Source organism: Charadrius vociferus, unplaced genomic scaffold, assembly GCF_000708025.1.
Source record: "Charadrius vociferus isolate BGI_N301 unplaced genomic scaffold, ASM70802v2 scaffold225, whole genome shotgun sequence".
Classification (NCBI taxonomy): domain Eukaryota; kingdom Metazoa; phylum Chordata; class Aves; order Charadriiformes; family Charadriidae; genus Charadrius; species Charadrius vociferus.
Genome location: NW_009648638.1, coordinates 180,695 through 195,846, shown reverse-complemented (window position 1 = coordinate 195,846; position 15,152 = coordinate 180,695). Strand labels below are relative to the sequence as shown.

The following is a 15,152-nucleotide window of genomic DNA, read 5'->3' as shown; positions in this document are numbered from 1 at the left end:
ACTGTAAAACTCTGCAAATCTATGAGCAAATAAACAGTGACAGTATATGACAGCTTTGATGGGCGTGATTCACTCTGTGTTATTTTTGGCAAATCTGTTGTAGTTCACTTAATTTGTCCCAAGCCTTCATCTCTTTAACTTTACTATTCCCTGTACTAATGGGGGTGTCTATGTTCTACTGCAGCATAAAAGTTGACTGTTAAAAATGGCAGGTTCATCACTGGAAAGGGATTGACCCTGCTGGAAAAAAAACGGAGCTGTACCAGGGGCAAGAAGTTTATTAGGACTTTATGGAGGACATGGCAACTAAGACTACAGTCACGTTAGGTTTATGCAGTGTGTGTCCTGGTGAGGAAGGACACTGTACATCAGGGAATTTGTGTGTTGCTTGGAATTGGCTATAGTTTGTGTGTTCTGTAAGTGGGTATGTTGGAAGTGTTACTGATATTTTATTTTGTGAGAGGGATTGAGGCTGAGGATATGATTGCTGTGGCTAGTTCATAGCTGGCCTAAACAACAAACTGTTCAAGAGGGCTTCAGAAGTAGAGCAATGAGAAACCTCCTGCAGGAGATTACGAATTTGCAGAATGGAATTTCTTCTTTTTATTAATATGAGAACAAAGGGCATGAAACTGACATAGCAGTAGAAAAGACTAGAATATCACAAATAATTAGATGTCAGAATGTGGGAGAAGTGTCAGGAAATCAAGAAAGAATGTGGCATTGTTTTGTATGTCTCCCAGCAGAGTTTGTGACAGAAGTGATTCCGACTTAAGATACATATCTGAATGATGTTGCTGAAGTTCAGGTGCAGTTTTGAGAAGAGCCTGCACATGAAAGTGTAGACAGTTGCTAAAAGAATATAATAGGGTCTTTCTCTAGATGTATACCCTTGGAAGGAAAAGGAACTGTCTAGTGAAAGAAAAATGTGGGTTGTGGAATAAGGTTTTCTGCTCTATCTGAGAAGAAAAAGACAAAAAAAAACAGTGTAAGGGAAAAACATGTCTGGTCCAGAAAGAGAAAGAAAGGTAAACAACACTACCATTAGATCACCTTTAATGTCGGTGATAAAGTGGTGTGACAGTCTTGCTTGGAAACAGGTGTAGTCAATTAGAAATGAGAGAAATACTTTTAAAAAACACCAATATTTTCCCCACTCCCATATTTGAAACAAATAAACCAAAGAAATACAAACTCCCCAAATGAGGAACATGGCCAAAAATGTCTGATGCAGCTGAAATGTTAGGATAGCATGGAATCAGTATGAGAAAACATGGCTGTGGAGGTATAAATGATAAGGCCGAACAGAGGATTTTGAAGAATGTGCATGTTAATAATTGTAGAAGTAAAAGTGGTAGGAGTAGCATTGTTTATTCCACTTGTATTGTGCAAAAGGAGTAATGCAGACATGTGCAACTTAAGTAACTTTGGAAAAAGATGAAGCTTTTTACTACCATAGTAATGAGCTATCCCTGAAGTGAGATTTGGTTATGGATTAAAGATCTCTTTACTCTTGTTAGAGAAAATTACTACCAGGAATTATGTCATTATGGGAGACTTTAACTTCCCTGATACAGATTGGAGAAGAATTGCTAGTAATAATGGTGGGGCCCAGATATTCCTGGATGTGATATCCGACAAATTTCTTCATCAAACACTCACTGACTCATGAAGAGGGGATGCTATTTTAAACTCAATTTGGTAAGTAATGAAGATGTTATGGATGAGAATAGAAATGACCATTGACTTGAGGGATCATGAGTTGCTCAAGTTTAAATGGAAGGATAAACAAAACAGGTCTGTGACTAAGGCTTCTGATTTCAAAAGCGGTGCTTGAAGAAACAAGACAATGAAGTCATCTGGTCTAAGCAACTTGGGTGTTTGAACAGGCACTATATACAAATTTTCTTCAGTTCCAAATTGCTAATGCTATATTGGATCTGTATTCCACAGAAAGAGGAAACAGTCCTTTTAAAAATGGGCTCCACACTGAACTGGGTGATTGACTGCCTCAAAAGATACAAGGAATAAGCACAGACCATATGAAAAATAGAAAAAAGGACTGATAATAAAATAATATTTTTAGTTTGGGAAATAGATAAAATGAGAATTACCTGTGAACAGTCAGAGTTAGACCTTGTAAAAGACGTGAAAACATCGGTGAAGGTTTACCGACTCCTGAAAAGAACAAAATGGAAGTGGGGCTGAGGTTGAATGAAAAAGTACTCCTGAGATGTTCCAGTACAATCTTATTGCCTCTTGTGGGGACACTGGTCATAAAGTTTGGAATTTGAGGAAGATAAGCTAGGAAAAGAAAAAAATTATTCACAAGGCAAAACTAAAAATAAGAGCTGAAAGTACTCAGTTCAGAGTAGTAAGAAAACTCAGATCAAATTAGTGAGGGAATAGGTACATGAAATATGATGTCTGATATCTGGTATTGTGAATAAATATTTAAAATCTGTGGTACAGTATATAGCTGGAACATTAATTCTAAATTACCTACGCTTAAAAGGAAGGCAGAAGAAAATAAGCTGGCCGGTTTCCAGTCCTGTTACTCTGACTTCACTTCTCTCCTTCAAAAGTTATACTAAAGATGGGGAAAGTGGAGAATATTAAAGTATAGCGTACTTTCAGAGAAATGGCATTTAAAGACTAACAGTCTGTGGTAAAACTGACTTTCCTGGACGGAAGAGCAGTAGTAGAACTCTTCTCTGAACTTTTGACTTGTGTCATTTGGGAGTTATTCAACTAGAGAAGAGGGTAGTACAGGAAGTACTGTGTAAAGATGTGTAAAGAAGCGGGCTCAAAGAAAAAGGGGTTTTTTCAGGTAAAAGCTGGGAAGGTTAGAGGCTGTTGTTGAAGCCAAAATTCAGATGTTGGGCTGATCTTGTTTAATATTTAGATGAGTAACAACAGTCAACAAGAGTAGGAGTGAGGTGAGCAAATACCGAGGTGCTATCAGTAAGGGATTCTTGGGACATTGTAATCCTTCATCTGTTCAGGATTGAAACAAATTCTAGTTATATAGCCTGGGAGCTTAGCGGTGAAAGGTGGCCAAGGAGGAGGAAAATATCAAAGTATTCCAGTTCACAGTGAGTGAATATGAACTGTCAGCGTGATGTGTTTTTGAAAGGGCAGCTGTGTTCCTAGATGTAGCATACTTGTGTGCCTGAGATGCTACCTGCACATTCGTGAACAGTTCTGGTTACCCATGTTCAAAATGGGTTGCCTAAGACTAAAATAGGGAAGCTAAAGAGTTAGTTTTATGGGAAACCTGAGAACTCAGACATTATTCCCATGGAGAAAATTCCAGCAGGAAAAAGAATTGAAGCAAAGCAGTTGTAGCTGTGTATTTCTGTTCTCTAATAACTTTTATCTGAAAGTCCAAAACTTAAAATATCCATGAGGCTACAGAATGTTGTTCTAATGCTTTGTGGGACAAAACATTCCTTAACTTTTGGGGAAGGAACTATCTGTTTATGATAAATAGACAATAGAGGGACAAATAGGTGTTGTCATCCATGTCCTCTATTTGATCTGCTGCTCTGTTGTAAATAGTTAGAAAACTGGGGAATACTTGGCATGCTTTTGTTTATTTAAAGCTATCTGCATTTCAAAATAAACACGCAACTTCATTTTGCTATAAGACACAAAACGCTTTGATAGATACTTCTGTATTTTGCTTTCTCTGTACTAAGCATATACTTCTTAGGCACGCTAAACTTTCTACTCTTACAGATTATATATACAAAACATACTGAAAAAGTTACTCTGATCTTGACTTGACAGATGTATTAATTTTAGTTTTCACACAGTATTTAAAACTGCATGTAGGGAAGAATAGGAGTTGACAGTGAAAAGCGACAATGAATTTCTAAATTCTGAGTGAATTTAGAAGTGAGAGGAGAGGACCATTCTTCAGTTATGAGCAACAAGAAAATTCAGTTAGTTGATACATTTGATGGACAGGGGTGATGTTTCAGGGGTGGTTGATAATTAACCAGTGGTAGATAATTAACCTATGAAATTGTTGCCAAATACTGTTAGTTGATCTTCCCATGTTTAGAAGAGATTTGACTCTTGGCCCTAGACAGAGTGTGAGCTGGTGATGTGTGTAGATTTGTCATTTTTGGTGCAGGTGGCCTGGAGCAGTGGGCTGCAGAGCCCCAGGCTGGCCAACACGTGGTGAGTTCAGCTGTACACGATATACATGCGCAGTTCTGTCAGAATTGCAGAGGGAGAAGTCTCTGTCCTCATCTGACCAGAGTGATTTCAGAGACTTTGGGGTTTATTATATTTGCTTAAACACATTTGTTTACAAAATGTTTGGGTAGTAATTAACTGAGTAATCAGTTACGGATCTGGCCAAATCCATGCAGTTTTGGCAGAGAATACAGGCTAAGACAATCTTCCCCATTATGGTATTTCCCACTCTATGGAGTTGAGGATTTCTTTGTGTTCAGGTGCAGATGCAAAACAAGCTAAATGTAGCCAATTCTTGTTACAGCTCAACCTTCAGGGCTTGCTCCTTCCATCTCGAATGTTTCATTGTGGCTCCCAGTATGTGTTCTTCTATGGAAATCACTTGGGAAGGCACTTGAAGAATACATGTCTTTGGGGCTCTTGCTACCAAATACTTAGAGCTCAGAAATGCACTCCTGTAGGTCCCCCCGTGTTGTGGAGGAGGGCTTATTAAAAAGGGAAGAAGTATGTTGATACTTGATACCTTGAGGTATTTCCAAGTAAGCTTGGAAGCATGCTTGGGGTCCATCACTTCACTGATTTCTAAACAAGTGAATGAAGATGATGGTTAACTTCAGTCTTCTGACTCCTTGTATTTGTGTGAATTAAATTGGAACATAAATGAAGATGCTTATGCTTACATTTCTTGCATTCTGAAGGTTTCTGTTGGCTTAAAATGTTGAGTATTGGAGTCATAAACTTGGAAATGGTTAGAAACTCTGCATTTGTCTGTTCCTATTACTTCAAATTGGGTCAGCTGTATGTTATTAAACAAGTAATTAGTATTTTCTTGGCAAATTAATGCTCTGAACACTTGAAAATGTTTTGAATTTGAAAAATACCAAAGTAACTTGTCATTATGACATTTATATGAAAAGATAACAGGTAAAATAACACTTTATTGTCCTTGAAATTCAATTTGGTAACTGCTTTCAGAACGTCACATTTGGACAACTGTGTGCTTACATGCTTTGTGTTAGTAAAGATGCCAAACTTCTAATGTCTGTAAGAATTGCTGTAATTATTTTCTCATGGAACAAAGTATGTGTTGCAAAGAGTTAAAGCACAGCAAAGGCAAGGTGGAAATGATACATTGACTTAAAGGACATGCTTATGTCTTTCTTCTTAAGGTATTGTTTCTCTTTGAAATATGCTTTCCTTTGTGGTGATGGAATCTCTATCAAGTACAGAATATTCCAGCTGAAATTAGTGAAGCTGCTCACAGCTGGAGAGGAACAGTGGGAGTGGGTTGAGGTACTCTTAAGAACAAGCTCTTAACCACAGACAAACAAGCTAAACAACCTGGCTGGCAGGTGATGATACAGTAATGCCGGCGAGCGTACTAATTCATTTTTGTGTATTTTTCTTTAGATTTGCAGACAAGACTATCTCAGCAGAATGAAGGTAAACTAGCATTTGATACAACTTGTCAGCAGTAGGTTTTGTTGCAGATATCTCTAAGTGAAATGCTTCTAGTGTAGTGGTTGCCAACAGCCTGAGAAATTATAGTGTATTTAGTGTCTGTAGGAATCCTACTATTTATCGATTATTGACTGAAAATAACAGAATGTATGTTAAACACTTTGCCTTTTCTTTGTAGCATTTCCGCAGTGTTGGTAACATTCCCCAGCCATATGTTAGTCCTAGAAAATGTGTGGGTTTGTGTTTTGGTTTGTGGGTTTGGTTGGGGGTGGGGTTTTTCCTGCCTTAGAGGTAGGGACTAGAAAGGTAATTTGAGAATCAGGAGTTTGGCATTACTGTCCCTGGATTAGTCATCATTTTACTCTGACTGCGCAACCCCTTAATTTCTGCATATGTAGACAGAAGGTGGCCATTATTTCAGCTAAATTAACAGAAGCTGACAGCCTAGGGAAAGGGGAGCCTATAGGACAGCGCTTATCTTTTAATAAGATGTAGCATGCTGATGAGCAACAATAATAATTTTGTAGTTCCTGGGAAACGGTATAGATCTATTCTACAGTTAAAATACTTATAATTTGAGTTGTCAAATATTTCCTATGTTACATGTTTCCAAGGGACAAAAGTACAGATGTATTTTTTTGAAGGATAATTCAGCATGCTTAAAATACATTTTGAGAATTCTCAAAGATGTCTGTCTCTTCCTCTGAAGTCAGATGGGTGGTGCCACTCCATCCAGAGCTGCTGCGTGGCTTCTGTGAGGAGAAAAAAGATTAAAGGTGCTGCTGGCATACAACTCAGAGTTTTGAGATGCATGTGAAGATGCACATATCAGCATTTAAATGTTTAAATTGAAAATCTGCCAAAACCCCTGTACAGGGATATCTTTTCACTTTTCAGCTTTAACTGTAGTTCATCTGTGCTATTTTCTATATCGATCAATTGAAAATTTCTCTATCATAGATAGTGTCTAGTTACAAGTTTGGCTTTCCTGCCTTCACTTTTCTGTTTAGTTACAACTGTTGCTGTTACTGCTGAATGTTGGGATTTTAAAGAATAGATAGAAAATACTCATTTAAATTGGAGCCGTGCGTAGTGGGTTCTTAGATTTGTTACTGTTTTTTTCCATTACAACAGTTCTGGCTGCAGCTGCTTCTGTACAACCACTTGCAACACAGTGCTTCCAGCTTTCCAACATGTTTAATCCTCAAACGTAAGTGTTTCTGTTTGGCATTTGTTGATGACTTTAACATCTGAGAAAGGAATTAGTACTTTGCAGTGTTTTGTTTTGTTTTTTTTATATGGGTTTTGGGGCGGATTTTGTCCAAGTGATAACAATTCCATCTCTCTACTGTTCTTCCCCTACAGTGAAGAAGAAGCTGGCTGGGATACCGAAATTAAAGATGATGTGATTGAGGAATGTAACAAACATGGAGGAGTTATCCACATCTATGTAGACAAAAACTCAGCTCAGGTATGCCTGGTTCCTGGTTTTTTGGTGTGTGGTCTTTTTGTTTGTTTTTTTTTTTTCTTCTCCTAAACCGAATCTAAATTTCTTGAAGTTACTTTGCAGTTTTTGCAGAATGTATGTGGTTCCCTCCTGTTTTGAGTGTGTAACTTGAATGCAGGTGTGAGAGCAGTTTCTGGTGCGGCAGTCTGCTCTTGCAGATTTACACAGTTGATGTTCCTGTGGAAATACAGGCTGAAGAGTCATGACCTCTCTAATTCTGGTGTTTGGCTTTTCCCTTAAGCTGGGCATTTCCCAAAAGCCGGGGACTTCCAGTTGCCTCTGTTTCTGGAGAATACAGGCTTTAGCACAAAGGACACCCTGCTTCACGAGACTTAAAAGGTGCAGTGAAACATGTGCCTAATCCCATGCTTGGCAGCAGTTGTGTTCACTAGTAATGCTGAAGTCTTGCAGTGGGGGCACCTAGAGTTAGAACAGGGAGGAGAAAAAGGGTACTGATGCAGACGACTACAAGTTAATGCCTGTTTGAGGGACTTAGCCTGAGTGTTAAAAGGGCATTTTTCTTCTGTGTTCACTTTGTTTACACAATCCCCCAGACTGGTTATCTCTTCCCCTGTATTTTAGGTCTTGGAACATAAACTGTGGAAGGTCTGTAAAGAGATTGAGCCTTCATGAACCCCGTTTATATAGAATTCAAAGCCCAAACTGAAGTACAGTTTTCAAATGCTCTCTTAGTCAGATTGATGTCTAACCATCAGACCCCGGGAGTCTCCATTCCATTGTGCGAGGTTGAAATCTACACTACTGGCCGTGTCAGTATTGCTTAGATGGGATTGTTCTGCCCTGGTAATGCACTTGACACTCACAAACCTTTGTTATCGTTGTGCTGCTTCTACAGAAAGCTCTTTGTCACCTGAAACCCTTTCACATGGATTACTGGGATGTTAGAGATGAGCTGCAGTCTAGTACATAAAACAACATACAATCCTTCCTAGCATTTGTCATCTTCGTCATCACTCTTGTGTTGGACTGCTGGAAGGTAGAAACCATCCCCACAGTATATTGCTCTGTTACTACCTTAGAGAAAACGAAGTGTCCTTCAACAGATAGAGAAAAAACACCGTCACTGACAAAAAAACACACAGACCCAAAAAAAACCGCAACAGCCGTCAACATACCTCACACAGGGTGTGAGCACATAGAGGTGCAAATCTGGTTCACGTTAGCCAGTGGATTTAAAAGAAAAAACTACAGCTACTGTGTCGTGAGTTGGCTGTTTGTTACATGAAATCTGTTTTGTCACAGTAGCACAGCGATGACCCAGATATAAAATACCCACTGATATTTAAAAATACTGTATTTGAACATAAGTTTCCACTGTGCTGTTTTGTTTTCCAGGCTTAGATTCTGGTCACGTTATCGCCTAAGTGTTTCTGTCTCCCATCTTTTTAGGGCTCTTTCCCAGCCAGCCAGACTTCCAGCCAGACTGAAGGGCTGTCAGTAATCAGCCATGAAGACGTGATTTGGTTTGGGTGAAAAGCCCCAGCTGCACACATGGTCTGGTGTACCACACCAGTCTACACTGTGATGTGTTAAAAAAACCTAAAGCTTTATGTTGCTGTATCATTTCAAGGCTTGAGCAGCTTTGGTGCTTTTTGTGCAGGGGAAGGTTGAGAATAGAACTGTGTGTGTTCATTGCTTAGTGCAGTGAACTTCAGCCCCTGATCTTGAGTTTCCCCCCTGAGAGGGAGTGAGCATGATCACAGTGGGAAGAGTTAGTACAGACTGGCAAAGGCTGCTAAAGGGAAGGCTGGGTTCTGTCTCTTAATATATTCTTTTCCTGTACAGTCTTTTTCAGCTAGAATCTGACATGGTGCACGAATTACTGGTAGTATTCTGTTTTTAAGCAGGCAGCCAGAAAAATGCGTACACATTACTGTGGGTGTCTGTATGTCTTGCAGTTGTTGAATGTGAATATTGCAGTATTCTAGATTAGGCTGGTTTAGTGCTTAATTTGCAGATAGAAAACTTGAGGTATCCCTTGCAAAGTTAAAAGATCAGTCTGTCATTCACATTAGTTATCATCTCAGGCTCTTCTTGCCCCGTTGTGATGGGGTTTTTCCCTTCGTCTCAGTCATCGCTGAAGTTCATACATGAGAATTTTCCAGTTGTCTTGAAGTGCTGGATGTCCTTCTTGCCCCAGGGAATGGGGGATGCTTAATCCCTTTGAGAACCAGACTGTGAACTTGCATATCTAGTTAAGCGTTTGTGGTCAAAGTTGGTAATTTGCAAAACTTGATGGTGAGCCTGCAGTAGAGGTAGCCAAACTCCTTGTGCTTTCCCATTTTGCGTCAAATTTGTAATCGGGAGCCATTGGATCCTCTCTTTGAATGGTTACCACAAGCAAGTAAGAAATCCATTACTTGTTGATTTCAGATTAAGCTCACCTTTGGTCTGTTTTGCAAAAATCCTATTCAGAAAAGTTTCGTGCTAAGGTAACTGTTACAGTATGGTAATGTGTGTTAGTAAAAAACTGCCTCCTACTCCATTTTCTCATGCTCATTCTGCACTATCGGTTGATGCCAGTAGGAATACAGCGAGGCAGGTTTGCCTCCATCACGACCATGCCAAGGAAGACATGAGAATAGACGGTGGGACATTTCTCAGGGTTCTAATGGACTGTAACCCTTGTGTGTTACAGGGCAACGTCTATGTCAAATGTCCTTCAATTGCTGCTGCCATTGCAGCTGTAAATGCGTTGCATGGGAGGTGGTTTGCAGGTGAGTGGATTTCACAGAGACACCTACACTTATTCATTACAGGAATGACCAAGTACTGTTTTTTGTTTTTTGTTTTTTTTTTTTTTTTTTTTTTTTTTTTTTTTTAATCTTGTGATTAGGTAAAATGATTACAGCAGCATATGTACCTCTTCCAACGTACCATAGCCTTTTCCCAGATTCTATGACTGCAACCCAGCTACTGGTTCCTGTTCGACGATGAAGATGGATTTAGTCAGTTTTGTACATAGTTATTTTTTGGAGGAAGATTGAGTTATCTTTTATTTAGATAAAACTAAAGGAAAGGATTTAATGTCATTTTGTGTACACTTCCTGCTACCTTTAAAAATAAAATGAATTAAGCAGAAATGCAGTGTGTTCATTCTCCCTAACTAGCATTTCCACTGTATACAAAGCTGTTGACTTCTTGTTCTGCCTTGTAATTCTTGTACATTTACTAAGGTGATCTGTAGGAACTGAGAAGTAGCTCATAGAAAACAAGTTCTCTGTAAAAGGCAGATGGGACATAATGACATTTTTAATGTTTCACAAGCCTTTCTTTTAATGCAGCAATTATATTTTACATTTCACTAAATGTAGGTGATCTGCTAAAGGTTAATATCGGAGATAGACTTTATGAAGGGACATATTTAGTGTTTTGTATAAATGGAAAATTGTAAAGGCTACTGAAAGCTGACTGTAGACGGCCACTCAGCTTGCTTTGTGCTGAATAATTGGTAAGAATAGAAAGATTGAAGGGTTTTATTTCTTGATGGTAATTTTTGATTAATGTATCTGTAAAAGTTTCTTTGTAAATACTGTGTGAGGTGTGTCTAAGTTTCCAAACAAAACGATCTCTGCATTTCCAGTTAAGTTTCTATGTATGCAGTGTGGCACAGTTGAAGGATTTCAGCCGAGTCTGAAAATTGGTAGGAAATACAGAAACGTGTTTTGTTCTGGTTGCATATAATCTTTGCTCTTTTTAAGCTCTGTGAGCTCTGAAATATATTTTTGGGTTACTTCAGTGTGTTTGACAAGACAGCTTGATATTTCTATCAAACAAAGACTTTCATATTGCAACAATCTTTGTAAGAACCACTCAAATAAAATTCTCTTAAAAAGGCCTTCATGAAGCTTTATTTCTCCACTCTCCTAATGCGCATGAAGCAGTGTGTGCTGAAGACTGGAGGTGAGCAGGAGATGTTTGGAATACGACTCCTCTAGGAGAAAGTGCAGGAGCCAGTTCCTGCTGCTTTGAACCCTCTGTGTTACGCAGCCATGGTTGTTGAGGGCCTGGGGGTTTTCTTGCTGCCCGGGCAGCGGATGGTTGTTTGGGGTTTTTTTTGCCCTTTCTCAGATTGACTCCAGAGACAACATCCCCCCTGCCCACCTCCACACCTGCCTTTCACAAAGGGTTGTGAATTGTGGGGATGTGGGAGTAATTTATGTTGGCTTTTAGTCCAGTTTCTGTAGGGAAGCGTGCCCCAGGGGATCGCCCTCTGAGTGCCCCTTTCCCACCTCCCTGCCCTTTGTGACCACTGGCTAATAAAAGCTGTGTTTGACAACAGTGGAGAGAGCGGGTTCCACCCTGGTGGGTGACAGTGGGCTGATGAGGGATGCTGCCAGTGCTCTGGGACAGAAGGTGGTGGTGACTTGGCTTCCAGGTAAGAGGGTGTCCAGCAATCCAGGAGGGAGCTGTGGGAGGAAACGGGTAGTGCAAAGGCAAACATGGGGAGGAGCCAGGAACAGACTACAGAACGGGGTAACAGCACAGCTGAAGAAAGCCAAGCAAAGCTGCTCTCCAGTTTTGTTTGACCTTATTTTTTTAGTTGCAGCATTAATTCACTGGTGCCAGCTGGAGGAAAACCTGTGTGCTTCCTGAGTAGCCATGTTGCTTGACTTGGGGGTTGTCAGCAGTTTCTCCAAGGTCATTGAGCTGCATGACAGCAGAGAGCAGACTTTTAGTGGCAGATTTGTTTCTCCCTTAAAATCAGAAACAGCACTTGCAATAAGTAATGGTTGTACAGGTGCTGGTTCAGGTTCTGCTGCTGCTTACGTGTCCTATCCTTAAGCAGACATAAAGGAGGAGCAAAGACAAGCCTTGTTCTAAAAGGCAATTAACAGAAGATTGCAGCACTAAACCTAGTTTGGCTGCAGTGGCTGGTGAAGGGCAGGGAGTAATTCCCTGTTCTCCCCAGGAGGCGTTGAGCATCTTGCAGACCTGTTAAGGCAGACTGTAGGAAAAGACTCCGTTTCTGGTAGCACAGCTCCTACAGCTGAAGCCCCTTCCCTTGCTGAGGGAATGAAAAAAGCCATGGCAAGTTCCTATGGCTGGAGGCAGCTGCAACTACCGCTCTGCACTTGCCATCTCTGCAATGGCTGTACAGCGGAGTGTAAGACTGCTTCCTTCAGAGCTGGGAAGAGGCAGTGTAGATAATGCAGTAGCTTGCAGCACAGCTTTAGGAAAGGCATTGTGCAAGGCCTGACAGGGAAGTTAAATCTTCCCCCTCTGGTGTCGAAGTCATCCTTGTGATTCATCACAAAATACCTTCAGCTGTCATGTGACCAGAGCAGTTTTCCATTTGCCAGCAATTTTATGTTTTCCAGCTCTAGTAGCGTGGCTGTAACTGTTCTGTGCTGTTCCTTGACTGCTTCCTGCACCCATGTGCTGCCAGGCTGGCTGGCAGAAGCTGCCAAAGCTGCTGTAGCTTGCCCTCAGTTGCAGAAGGACTTGCCCAAGTCCTTCTGAGGTCCCTTGCTCTCTGTGAGGGCGTTTGCACCAAACTACCTGAAACTCAGAAACGGGGCCAGTTTCAACCCATCTAGTTTTGCAAGAGGAGAGAAATATGCTGGTTTGATAGTTAGATCTGAATTAGCCACAGAGACTCTCCTGGGCTCAGGAATACACAAATGCAATGGGGCAGCTCCACATCGTGTTGGGAATGTGAGCTGCCCACATACCAAAGGGAGAAATGTGTGCACTGTACTTACGTCTGAAATAAGAACTTTAATGCAGTACAAAGGATTATTAATTCTTATTGTCATGGGAGGAAAGTAGGAATTTGGTAAAAAGCATGTTTACAATCAGCAGAGCAAGGAGGATAGTACTTCATTTCATGAAGAGCTCTCACTTCCAGGTATCTAAAGATTTTATTATGGTACAGAGAGGAAGGGCTGGACGGGGCACGCCGGGACAAAACCCAGGCTCCAGGTTAGCAGCGGATTCCCATGCCAATAGCCATGAATGTCCCAAACGTCCCACCACTTTGCATCATCGTTTTGCCAACTCCACCCATCAGCTCTCGTCCTCTCATGCCAATCCTGAGACAAAGAAAAACACAGGAATTATATAAAAGCTGAAGCCTGACAGGTAACAGACATGTAGCAGAAAACGTCTGATACAACGAGCTAATGGTTGTCTGACAACCCAAATCAAACACCTCCTCTTCTGACTGAATTTAAAATGATACCTTCTGCCTCCGCAAGGAGACAGGCTGCGGTGCCCCATGCCTGAGCTACTGCGAACAAAAATGGAGCTGTTCTCTTTGGGGCACTTGAGGGACCCTCGCCAATGCCGTGTATTTTTTCCTGCAGTGGTACCAGCTGATGCTGTACCCCCCTGCACACCTCTAGCAGGAACAGCTTTACCTGCTCGTGCCCCAAATACCTTTAATTTGGGGAAAAAACCCCTACTTGTCCTGTCCAAGTATTTGACTTGCCAGATAATACAAAGGGTCTGAGCATTACCATTCCATCTGGCTGCAGTGGCAGTATTAATGCCACCAACTCAAAACCATGTTGTAAACTAACTTCCTATTTACCACTGACACCGTATTTTTAATGACAGAAACCTGAAAGGTCTGGAAGCATCTAGAGGCATTTCTGTTCTCCAGTTCCCATTTACTTGAGAGGTCAGACCAAAGCAAAAAGAATTGTTCTCAGGAAGCTCTCATAATATTTGGCTTTTAAGCACTGAAATGACTGTAGGGTCTAAGGAATTTCAGGCACTTGATTTTTAAAACATGGAGATTTTGCCTCAAAAATGGTACAGCGGAAGTAATGTAGCTGTGTCATTCAAGTATGACAGAACCACTGTCACTGCTGCTTCTAACTACCCTAAATCTGTATTTTCTGCTAGCACTGTACCACTTACACATCTTCTCCAGAATCTGCCCCATTGCTGAAGGTGTTCAAGGCCAGGTTGGACAGGGCTTAGAGCAACCTGGTCTGGTGGGAGGTGTCCCTGCCCACGGCAGGGCGGTGGGACTAGGTGGGCTTTAAGGTCCCTTACAACCTAAACCATTCTGTGATTCCATGATCTGAGAGAGATCAGAAAACTTTTTAAAGTCTACCAGATTAGACTTTGTGCCTTTTTCTCCATTTAGGCTCACTACCAAATAATCGCCTGTTTAATCACAGATTAAAAACTCTCAAGCAGAAGGAGTTCTGCAAAATATGGAAGAGCTTATTTCAGTAATTCCTTTTCATGCCAAAACCAGCCAGTGAGCAGCGCAAGAGCTAACCTGGAGCAGCGAGTGTTGTTTGTTTCCATGACAGCATGTTCGGGGAAGGTGGAATATTGTCCCTCTCCGATTCACAGTGGGATTGTGGGATTGTGCCAGTGCCAGCCACAGCTCTGCCTGCACTCTTGCAGTTAAGACTTGGGGTCAGTATGGTAATTGCCTCTGTACAGGAGGACGGACACCCAAAGCAACCACGACGTAGATACCCAAGCGTGCCAAGTACCTCAGGAAGTTTTAGAGCGAGGAGGGGGCTGCAGTATCTGTACAGACAATTCATCCAGCTCCTCCTGGAGCTGATCTTCCACAGCCTCAGCTGCCCAACACAACCTCCATTACAGGCTGCAGGAAAAGGTCTCTGAAGCTGCAACCCAGAGGTGATGCCTGCTATCGCTGGCCTTTCCCATTTCAGGTTGCGGTTGAGAGCAGGCTCTGGAACTGTGGCTAATTTGGAGGCACTGGCAAAGTTTCACCTACGTGACAACACAGGACCAGACCTGCACCTCCCTTCCCAATCCCAGAGCAGGAGCATTTCTCTCTGGCTATCGCTCTGTAATGACCTGTCGATGGAAGTTATTTCCTCAGCATACCTGAGACAGGAAAACGTGCCAAACAGCGCTCCTGCAGCCATGCCCACTGCAAAGCCCATCATGAAACCCATCTTTACTCTGTCAAAGCAGCTGGGCTGCGATTGCCCGTATGGGCCCACAGTCACAGGCATCT

The 15,152-nt window shown here is 41.5% G+C and overlaps 2 protein-coding genes across 2 annotated transcripts in view; one reads left to right on the top strand and one right to left on the bottom strand.

The window, feature by feature from the left end:
* RBM39 (RNA binding motif protein 39) overlaps nucleotides 1-11,042 on the top strand; it is a 28,697-nt gene extending 17,655 nt beyond the window's left edge. Inside the window, exons 12-16 of the mRNA XM_009886316.1 lie at nucleotides 5,617-5,649; nucleotides 6,802-6,877; nucleotides 7,033-7,138; nucleotides 9,834-9,912; nucleotides 10,032-11,042. Of these exons, the coding sequence (XP_009884618.1) occupies nucleotides 5,617-5,649; nucleotides 6,802-6,877; nucleotides 7,033-7,138; nucleotides 9,834-9,912; nucleotides 10,032-10,132 (395 nt within the window). The 3' untranslated portion in view covers nucleotides 10,133-11,042. The remainder of the gene's footprint in view (nucleotides 1-5,616; nucleotides 5,650-6,801; nucleotides 6,878-7,032; nucleotides 7,139-9,833; nucleotides 9,913-10,031) is intronic.
* A 1,998-nt stretch (nucleotides 11,043-13,040) lies between these two features.
* Nucleotides 13,041-15,152, bottom strand: ROMO1 (reactive oxygen species modulator 1). The gene is made up of 2 exons (XM_009886317.1): nucleotides 15,020-15,152; nucleotides 13,041-13,230 (listed from the first exon to the last, which is right to left on the bottom strand). Exons 1-2 carry the CDS (start codon nucleotides 15,148-15,150, stop codon nucleotides 13,122-13,124), a joined length of 240 nt encoding a protein of 79 aa, XP_009884619.1. The 5' UTR covers nucleotides 15,151-15,152; the 3' UTR covers nucleotides 13,041-13,121.